The 10,309-nt window shown below is 36.6% G+C and overlaps 1 protein-coding gene across 3 annotated transcripts; it reads right to left on the bottom strand.

Moving 5' to 3' along the window:
• Positions 1 to 18: 18 nt before the first annotated feature.
• LOC306870875 (cilia- and flagella-associated protein 251-like) lies at positions 19 to 9,600 on the bottom strand. Of its 3 annotated transcripts, none has more exons than XM_079418367.1 (21): positions 9,550 to 9,583; positions 9,282 to 9,357; positions 8,642 to 8,782; positions 8,416 to 8,525; positions 7,244 to 7,352; positions 6,912 to 6,992; positions 6,682 to 6,759; positions 6,557 to 6,601; positions 6,253 to 6,455; positions 5,880 to 6,068; positions 4,945 to 5,195; positions 4,558 to 4,709; positions 4,096 to 4,269; positions 3,833 to 4,017; positions 2,429 to 2,543; positions 2,092 to 2,255; positions 1,768 to 1,858; positions 1,451 to 1,594; positions 1,113 to 1,341; positions 913 to 993; positions 19 to 314 (listed from the first exon to the last, which is right to left on the bottom strand). In XM_079418367.1, the coding sequence occupies exons 2-21, from the start codon at positions 9,300 to 9,302 to the stop codon at positions 196 to 198; spliced, it is 2,682 nt and encodes an 893-aa protein (XP_079274493.1). In that variant the 5' UTR covers positions 9,303 to 9,357; positions 9,550 to 9,583; the 3' UTR covers positions 19 to 195. The 3 variants fall into 3 exon arrangements, with proteins under 3 accessions (XP_079274493.1, XP_079274492.1, XP_079274491.1); XM_079418366.1 differs by having other exon boundaries at positions 9,115 to 9,357; positions 9,550 to 9,580; XM_079418365.1 differs by having other exon boundaries at positions 9,115 to 9,600.
• Positions 9,601 to 10,309: the final 709 nt, after the last annotated feature.

Below are 10,309 nucleotides of genomic sequence, written 5' to 3' on the forward strand. Positions count from 1 at the left end.
GGAGACCGACAAACGACAGCATGTTGTCAAACAACGTTTATTTCCGTATGATTTTTACCTCCATCTGCGTTCCAGAAAAAAAAAAAACGCTAATATGAATATACACCGAAGCAAAAGCTTAGTAACCACAAAAATATTGTTATGCAATCAAAGAAATGTTTGTTTCAAATGATTTGTTTCAGAAAGCTTCAGATGTTACAGATCTTGCCCATGTTCTTGAGGAGGTTCCTGGGTGGCTACAGAAAACCCCAAGATATCGGTAGCAAATGTCTCCATGCTGATTTCAGGAGGCAGCACACTCTCAAACAGAGATTCTGTATGGGACAGGCACAGTAATCAAGATTTGTACAATTTGAAATTCACTTTGAATCTTTTTGAACAAATATTCCTTGACCTTAAGAAGGTGGTGATCATACAGTGCAAAGACAAGCTACACTATCATGCACATTTATTTGAACACTGGAAACCCAAAACCAACCTGCAATCAAGTACTGTTTCCATGGGCCTGTTTCATAAAACATGTTTACCAAATAAAACTGGTTTATTTGAGTTAGTCTGACTTATTGTCTGTTGATTTGGTTCAAAATAAGTCAGACTAACTGAAATGAGCCTGGTTGTTTGGTAAAGTTCGTAGCACATCTTTAATCTAAGATTTAAAAACAAACAGCGTACAATATAGCGTTATGTCTCATGGCGTCCTGGACACCAATATTCAAAATGAATCACTGTCTGGCCAATTGAGATTTAAGTATGGAGATTAGGATCATGATTTTTCAGTTGTTCTACAGTACACTTTGAGTGTATATTAGCATTGTTTGCTTTTGGGACCTGGAAACGCTGATGTGTGATGTCATACTTAACATTCTGGCAGTAGGCCATCACATTTGTCCATCAGTTTGGTGGTTTGCATACCTGTGCTATTGGCTCCCTCTCCACTAATACCTATAAGGGTTGTAAAGCATTCAGCCAAGTCATCCTCGGTCATATGTTCACCTGGAATTAATTACAAGTAATTACTATTCTAGTCTTTCTGTTAATTATAATTGATATGGCATCTCCTATTGCAATTTAGAAAATGTAAAGTACTGGTAAAACTCATAAAAATGTATTACCTCTAGCCTGCAGTAACTCCAGCAGTTCGTCTCTGTCAATTGTATATTTGCCCTTTTCGTCTGGCTTTCCAAGCACCTGGAAGGCATTGCACAGCTCCTGTCTGGCAATGCCAGAGGCAGGTCTGTGGTTGACATACAGCTTAATGAACTCCTCCAAATCGATGTCCGTCACGTAATTTCTGGTCTCAGCATAGCGGCTGAATTTCACCTCATTTTGCATGTCTTCCAGCTTCAACAAAACACAACAACCATGCGTTGACAAAAGATTGAGTGGTAGTCAACCCATCGATGACAGAACTGTATGGAAGAGTCAACTGTGATTGCAACAACAATCGTACCTCTTGCTCTGTCGGATAGAAGCCAAGCGCTCTCATTAAGAAGGGCGCATTAGCTAGAGGTATGCATGTGGACACGAGCCGTGTTTCCATGGTGTCAAGGTCCTGATTTTGTAGTTGACAGTAGTAAAAATATTCTTCCATTTCCTAAAGGACAAATCATAAGATTTGCTGTCTATTGGTAGGCCCGGGTAACATGTTAAGCGAGCATTATGAAACTATTTATTAGGATGAAATGAGGTAAATGCTGAAAAACTGCTAAAAAAAACTACATAATGGACAATGAGAAAAAAGAAAGCATTAGAAGAGAGATCTCAAACCCTGAAGAGCTGTCCATCTCTCCCTCCCTCCAGAAGATTGTAGAAGGGCAGCATGTCTTTCCCGCCTAGAGCAGCTGATGCCTCCAATGATCTGCATATGTAACAACAGGATTGTAAGGTGGCAAACACAGTTACAATCCTAAAAAAGAATATTTTAAATTCATAATTATACTTCCATTGAACTGTACCATTATTATTCATTTATATTTAATGACCTCATATTAATTAAGCGACTACATGATATATTACGACTTAGTTGAGTGGTCAGCTGCAAAAAAAAAAAACAGTGGACTTCTGCATGGGGCGCATGTTCTCCAAACTTACGCCAAATTGAGCTCCCATGAAAAAACGGTGCAGTCTTGTCCTCCAGCAGTAAAAGCATATCTACCATCGTATGAGCAAGCCAGAGTTGACACGCCTGTTGAGTGACAGATCATTGCAAAGGACTTGTGAGGGTTTCCATCCAGAGGCAGAATCTGAATGCCAACCTACATCAAAGAGAGAAAACAGGAATGAAAGGGAGATTTAAAACATTAAATCTAAATAGCAAAGGCAATAATACTGGCATGATGACACATGCTGATACAAAGTATCAGTACAGAAGAGTAATTATTTTCAAATGCATGGTTTGTTTATAAGGCCTTTAAAAAACACATTATACCTTATCTTGTGTTATATATGCCATGTAACGAGAATTAGGGTCGCCATCCTTAGATGCAGGCAGGACGGCCATCTTTTTCACTGGAGAACCATAAGAGGGCCCAAAGACTGTTTTTCTGTGCCAAGCACACCATCACGAACAGATATGCAAAATCAGAAAAAAAAAAAAAAATTGTAAAATTAATTCATTCATTTTGAATCAGATGTATTTTTCAAGAGATTAAAAAAAAGAAACCCTAGTAGTAGACTTTTAAAATATTTAATTAAATTCACTGCTGTTTATAACAGCATAAGATAATAGCTTAAATAATTAAATAACTTTCCTTTCACGGTATTCTCACACGGTATGCCAGTTGGTGGCAAGCGAGTCATTGATTCATTTGCTCTAATCCAGGGATCCTCAAATCTGGCTCGCGAGATCCACTTTCCTGCAGAGTTTAGCTCTAACCCTAATCAAACACACCTGAGCATGCTAATCAATGTCTTCAGGATCATTAGAAAATCACAGGTAGGTGAGTTTGATCAGGGTTGGCGCTAAACTCTGCAGGAATTTGGATCTCGCGAGCCGGATTTGAGTATCGCTGCTCTAATCGGATCGTTCAAACATACTGTTCATTCAGGAACACAACTGAATCTTTCACTGAACAATTAATTGAAAACTCACATTCATTTAGGAACAAAATGCTGCTGTGGCTTTGTTTGAATATATTTGCATAGAAACAGCAAAAACAGACAGTAATTTTATGTCTAAAATTGAATTCAATGTTAAATTTTGTTTATTCAACTGTTCTATGAAAGAAATTATAATAATACTTTTAGTGCTGTGATTAATTGTAGAACTCTGTCTGTGGCTTTGCTGATATATTTGAAAATATAGCATTAGAGCATCACAAATATAGCATTCCTACTTTAATTTTTATAATCCCAACTAGAGCATAAACTCATTTACAGATCTGTTATCCTAACCCAATTCAATAAATAATAATACTTATAATTTTTCAATAAATCTAATAATTAAACTTAAGAATGTTAAAGGTGGGGTAAGCGATTTCTGGAAGCTAATGTTAATATTTGAAATCACCAAAACAAACACGCCCCTGCCCAAAAGGGTCTCTGTTCCTTTGTCCGTAGTCATAACAGAGATGTTTATCATAACAGAATTACTAACTTATTTCCTACTTGGATCAGAAGAATACCATATTAAAAAATATATATATCCTTCCAAATTCCATTCTATTATCCAATTTGAGGTAGGTGTAATCATTTTAATTTCTCTACAAATCACATTTAGACAGAACGGTTTGACTTTTGGTTTGTTTGAAATTCTGCAAACAAATCCACCCAGATTGCCGTTTGTTATTTCAGTGATATTTCTATTTGTTCTGCCTATAGGAAAACTGCAAACCTGCACATTTTGGAGGTAGCATTGAAGAGCTTCATCTTGTACAGGTTGGAAGCTGTAAGGAGGAAGTGTTCAGGTGTCAGAGGAGGATACCACACCATGCAGGTGGGCACAGCACTCTGCTCGATACGTTCAGAACTCAAAATCAACAACCCATTTTCACCACTATTGTGCAGATCATACTCCACCTGTTCAGAACAGACAGGATAGATACGTTTAAAACAACTCAACAAGTTCCAAGGTCATACAGGAACCCAGGAACTCACCAGCCTGCGATCCATGCCGAGAGAGAGGAGGCGAGGCTGACTGCTGTCTAAATCCACTCCAAACAGCAGGTCCTGAATGGGTTTATAATGCGAGTGGTGCCTGCCCTGGTATTTCCAAATCTCCTGGGTCCCCTCTTTACATCGATGGAGCAATGTCACAGCTTTTCCAGAGTCCTGAAATAAGAAAAATACATGTAGGAAATATAGATCTACATAACAAAAATGCCCTCACAAAATCTGGAACAGTGCTGTTACAGTCAAAGTTTTAATAGTAAAAAGTAAACAGTAATATTTTTTATCCTTGAGGTCCACTTAAAATGTCAGCAACATTTTTGTGCCAAAAAGAGTCATATTTTAAATTTAATTTTCACATTATTTCTCAATGTAACAGGTTCATAAAACAGTCTGTGCTGAAATGGGCAGTACAAACGGAACTAAAACAAAAATGCAACTCCTACTAACTGCGGCAGCCAGGAAACGTGAGTCCTGGGAAAAAGTGAGATGGGTAATGCTGTCCTGACTGTACTGCAAACACTCTTTGCCATCACTCTGAAGTGTACAGGCATCAACAATCTGCAAAGCCCCACTGGCAAAGCCCACCGCCAGGTAAAAACCTACAACATGACAAATTCATACACATGCATACTCAGATAGTATACATATAATCACATCATCCATACAAACATTTGCTAATATAAAAAAATGTTTTTAATACGTGGTATAAATTCAATGCAAGCAGCCTTAAACTCTTAAATTAGATAACATGCCATTAAACAACATGAAATGTAAAATGATTTTACACATATGAACTGTATTATAATATGAGTGAGATCTTATTTTCTAGTTCACCTTGTGGGTCGTAGGTAATACATTGGATCTGTTTGTGGGGCTGGAAGACCCTGCTGCAGACTGCCTCTTTATGCTCATAATCCCAAACCTTAATGGTGCCACTGTGGCTGCCCATAGCTACTAGTGGCTGTTTAGGATGGCAGGCAACTGCTTCTAGAGGTTCTGCATGTTCCTTCAGAAGGGTCTGTGGAACATTTCTCTGTGCATTTACATGTACTGCAGTTGCATGAGTTGTGGAGACAACAAAATTTCTGTAAACGGAGGGAGAGAAATATTTTATTGCATTACAGAGTTTACGGCTGACCATACTTTAAAGAGACAGTCCAAAAAAACCCTGACATCATGTACTGACCCTCATGTTGTTCCAAACCTTTACAAATTATCTTCGTCTGTGGAACACAAAAGACGATATTTTGATAATGCCTCAGTATTTTTGTCCATATAAATGGAAGTCAATGGTTACCAACATTTTTCAAAATATCTCTTTTTATGTTCAGCAGAAAAAAAGTCATGCATGTTTGGAATGACATTAGGGTGAATAAATAATAAGATGAACAGAATTAAATCTTTTCCCTCTTTAAGCATAAATTTAAGATCTAAATGTACTTTGTAACATGTATTGGTGCATTCAATCTTGTTAGCACTCTTGTTAGGAGTTTTAGCTTTTAACTGAGACCTTGAAATGTACAGTATCTCACACATATTTCTGAGATATGTGTAAAAAAACAATAATAAGAACTTTCTTCAAAACATCTTTGTAATAAATGCTAATTCAGTGAAGGAAAGTTGCTTTCTAAAAAGTAAAAAAAAAATATTCATATAGAATAATTCATATAATCCTGACTTAACTGTACATAAATTATAAAATTTTTAAAGCATTATTTTGTTATGGCACATTTATCATAATAAATCCGAAATCTTTCTGAGTCCCCCACCTTATGACAAATGGCTTGGCATCCAGTGTGCAGTCTTTTGGATATTCCAGGTCGCTAATGGAGGGCTTTTCTTTGGAAAAGGAGATGGATCTAATAGGATCCAAGCTAAACTCGTTGTACACATTGATGAGCTTGAGATTTCCATCATAGAATTTGATGTGGCCATTCACATCGCCTGTTATTATAGAACTTGACAGTATACACATAATATATTTGCATAAAATAATGTCAGACAGACAAAAAAACATCAAATGCATAGCAAAGTGTAACATATAGTACGTGAAAATATAATAGGCTTTAGGATTACTGGAATTTATTTGAAAAATCCTAATGCACTCATTTGCCATATACTGTATCTATGTGTCGTATATACCTGTCAATCAAAGTCAGTACAGTGATTGCTTCCTTCTGGAGAGCCACAAGTTTTACGGCTTTCCTCACTACTGGTTGACGAGAGACAGATTGAGTCTGCTTGTCCCAGAGAACTATATTCCCAGCTGAGGTGGCTGTAAAAGCCTGCACACCATCAAAGTAGAAGATGGACTGGCTCAGGGAACCTAGTGCCATATTGAAGGTCTGAATGTTGACAGATTTGCAAGAGGTCAATGCTAATGGCAGAGAAAAATAACATCACAACAGCACAAAAATTTAATCTGATGAAAGATTCTTCTGCCAACCTTGTCAGTAATTTCAGGAGCTGAGTATTCCAGATAGCCACTTTCCTGAGCAGTAGGATGTATTATTACATACAAAGACAACTAACACAGTAAATCAGTAATATAAATAATTAATTAATTCCTACCCAGTTGTAGAAGAGAACCTGAGTGCTGCTGTTGCTGACCAACTGTGTGTTGTCAAAGGGATTGAAAAGTAGTTGATTCTGGGAAAACATGGAAAAAGTTAATTTGATATTTGATGTGACAACCAGTATTCATAAAGAAACAATAAATGTGGAATTAAGACATTGTTGCTTTTCAACCCTCTATGTGTTACCTTTGTGTAAACACATCAGTGCACAGTTGTGCAACATACCTGGCAACCATATTTTGGGCTGAGGTCAACTTGGCATTCTGGGCTTTCACTTTCATCTGTCCAGTTCCAAATACACAATCGCTGATGCACAGAAAAAAAAAGTACATCGATCAGTGTATTTGTATTGATAATAAAATACAATACAATACAGTGATAATATTCTGTGGTTTCATTTGATTTTTTACTGCAATCATTTTTATTAAACTTAATTAAACACATAATAGATGCTGGGAATACATGGCTCCTCATAGGTGCATCTAAGGTGATATAAGAAATCTACAGTGAGTCTATGTAAAAATAGGATAGACAACATAAAACATTAGGTTTCAGACCTGTACTGCTCCAGCTCCAACAGTTGCCAGGTATTTTGAATCCTTTGATAGGGCCAAGGCAGAAACTCCACCCTCTGGATGACAGTCAAACAATGTCCGCACAGGAATCCTGCAACATGTTATGGATCGGACTGAAAAGAAAATTCACCCTGTCTATTTTGTAAAATCTTATTGTGAATGATCTATAATTTTGATCTCATAATCCTTTTTTTTTGTGGCATTTTGCCTTTATTTAGACAGGACAGTGTAATGATAGGAAGCTAATTGGGGGGGGGGGGTTGGGAAAGGTTCATGAGCTGGGATTCGAACTCGGGACGGCCATAGCGCAACAGTGCTATATGACGATGTGTGGCCCACAAGGCTATTGGCACCAACACCTCATAATTCTTCATCAAAATGTCATAACTTGATTTTATGGTGAAACTAAACTTCTCTCTGCGGTGATATATGCCAGACTTACCCAATCATTTAGACTGCCTAAACCCCACCCCTTTCTTACAATTGACTGCAAGCTCGTATTCAGCCAATTTGCCTCCATCCAATCAACAATTTATGAATAGAAGCAAGACCAGCCCAACATTTATTTATTTTTGATAATCCCTTTAACTTGGATGTACATCACAAAGCAAGGACTTTAAAGGAACACTCCACTTTTTTTTTTAAATAGCCTTATTTTACAACTCCCCTATATCATAACTAGTTACCAAGCTGGGGACTACTTTCAGTCGCTGCGTAATATCATTGCGCACATGCTGCACCAATGGTACGGCAGCAAAGTTCCTTGATTATTACGCCGGAACGAGAGTATAGTTCCTAGCCATATCGGCCTAGAAAATCGCAACTTTTCATTTTCCATCTGTCTTAGTACACAATGTAACTACAGAAGAGTCAAGCTTTAAATAGGAAAATTATCTAAACTCTTTGGTCATTTTTGAGCGAGATGCTAATGGTCTAATCCGATTCAATGAACTATGCTAAAATAAGATAAAAGTGCTACCGCCAGACCCGGAGATCGGCTGAATGGATTCAAAAACGGTAAAACTCAACTGTTTAACTCTAGGGGAGTTGTAAAATGAGCCTATTTTCAAAAAAGTGGAGTGTTCCTTTAACATGACCTTCAAGAAGATTTACACAAAAAAATATTAATGGAGTAATATTTGGGTCAATGTTACCCTGTATAAGCATCCCATATGATAACTAGACTCTCCTGGCCCATGTCAGCTGTCACAAGCCAGCGTCTGTCTTCACTAGCACACAAACAAGTGATTGGACTGCAGTGGCCCTGTAGGCACCAAACAGCACATAAGCAACATTTTTACAATAAGATTTTACGCTTTAGATCATATTTAACTTCATTATCATTTACTTTCTTAGTCTGTAGCAGTATGAGCCTCTTACTTGTAAAAGATGCTGAGCATTGGATGTGTGATCATACATGACAGCAACATGGGCACAAATGTACAAGATGACAAGTCTGTCTTCATCCTGCAGGCTGAGAACAGGTAGAGTTTGGTTCATCCCATAAGCCCAATCAAGGTCCTTCAAGTACAAAATACAAAGATTTAGATACAGGTGTGAAAAAACTGAATTATCGTAGGTATAGCATTAACAAATGTTTGCTTTATGACAATAAAATAATTTTAAATTTACAAGATCATTATTGTTGAATATTGTTGAACTTGTCATTACATAAAATAGCCATTCATAATATATGACTTGTTGTCATTGTGAAATAAAATATTTTTAGTTTTAGAAAACAACTGTGACATAACATTGTAGTTGCATTGTAGTTTTTTGGTCGAACTAATTAACGTTAAAGACAACTAAAAGTTTTTTTAAAGGAATTAAAAGACATTTGATCGAATCATTACCAGTGGGTGAGTTTTGCTTCTGGTCTCCTTGGGAATAGCAGACAGTGATGTGGCTGTGTAAACTTGTGAGTCTGCACTATCCTCCCGCAGACTGTACGGTTCACTTCTTCCTTCTTCATCGTGTACTTCTTTCTCTATCTGATTATCTTCTGTGTTTTTCTGCTCACCTGTGTCTTCAGTTTCTGCATCTGTCCTGTCGGATGCAGTTGATGTCCCGTTTGTCGTTGACATTGTTCTGTGTGGCTTGCGCGAGGAAAAGATGGAGAATTTGTCCGGGCCACTACCAGATTCACGATGTTACATATTCAAACACTAAACATTCAAAACATTATCTATGCCCAAGATTTGTTTTAAGAAACTTTGAGTTATATAATACGCGAACACAAGTGCAATTGCTTTTAATCTCGCCAATGCGAAAGTCTAGTTTTTCCTTACCTATCCAGTCTAATTACCCACGCTTACTGTTGCTAAGATACGGTCACGTGTGAGGGCAACGGACAACTTTGCTGAGGAAAATCCTTCATAAAAAGACGTGAAGTACTGAATTTTAATATTTTTATGAAAATACAAGATTTTTGTTGAATAGAAAGTTTAAAAAACAGCATATTTTGCATTTTAATGCATCCTTTCTGAAAAAAATGTCCTATTTATTTTAAAAAATAAATTAAACTTTTGAACGGTGGTGTGTATTTTATTTTTATTTTTAGACAGTTAGAAAAAAATAAACAGTTTATGAATAAACAAACAAATAGTAAAAACTGTTAAAAAATCCTACCTGCACACTTACTGAAATTTACCTGTATGTATGCCAGTGTGGTTTTATTTAATTTTCATGCTTACCAAACAGGTATTCAAATTATTACAATTTATGGCAGTTTTGAGCCACATACAAACAACAACAACAACATATAAAACCAGTGTTTCACTGCTAGTAAATTCACTGAACTATTTTTAAACCTTTATTGAGATGTATTATTTTATATTAATAGTTTAAAAAGTTGATAAAGTAGCCATGGTTTCCATATACCTTGCAATATCCAGTTTATTAAGAGTGTGCTTCTTCCCTATCAAATGTATCAGAATTTATTTTATTTTATTTGTGTGGTTCTTGACAAAATGTATGAAAGTGAACTCAACTCAGTTTACCCAAGTGCTGCCAAACAATGAGGAATGAATAACCACTCGTTTAAAATGA

The sequence above is a fragment of the Barbus barbus genome (genome assembly GCF_936440315.1).
Source record: "Barbus barbus genome assembly, chromosome: 6".
In the NCBI taxonomy this organism is placed as follows: Eukaryota; Metazoa; Chordata; class Actinopteri; order Cypriniformes; family Cyprinidae; genus Barbus; species Barbus barbus.

What these genes read in the sequence shown, in the direction of transcription:
- LOC306870875 (XM_079418365.1), bottom strand. Translation starts at nt 9,345, where the DNA reads ATGTCAACGACAAACGGGACATCAACTGCATCCGACAGGACAGATGCA. An exon ending in TTGGAGCTGGAGCAGTACAG is followed by an intron (nt 6,993 to 7,243) that starts GTCTGAAACCTA and finishes TCTGTGCATCAG; the next exon opens with CGATTGTGTATTTGGAACTG. An exon ending in CATATATAACACAAGATAAG is followed by an intron (nt 2,256 to 2,428) that starts GTATAATGTGTT and finishes TCTTTGATGTAG; the next exon opens with GTTGGCATTCAGATTCTGCC.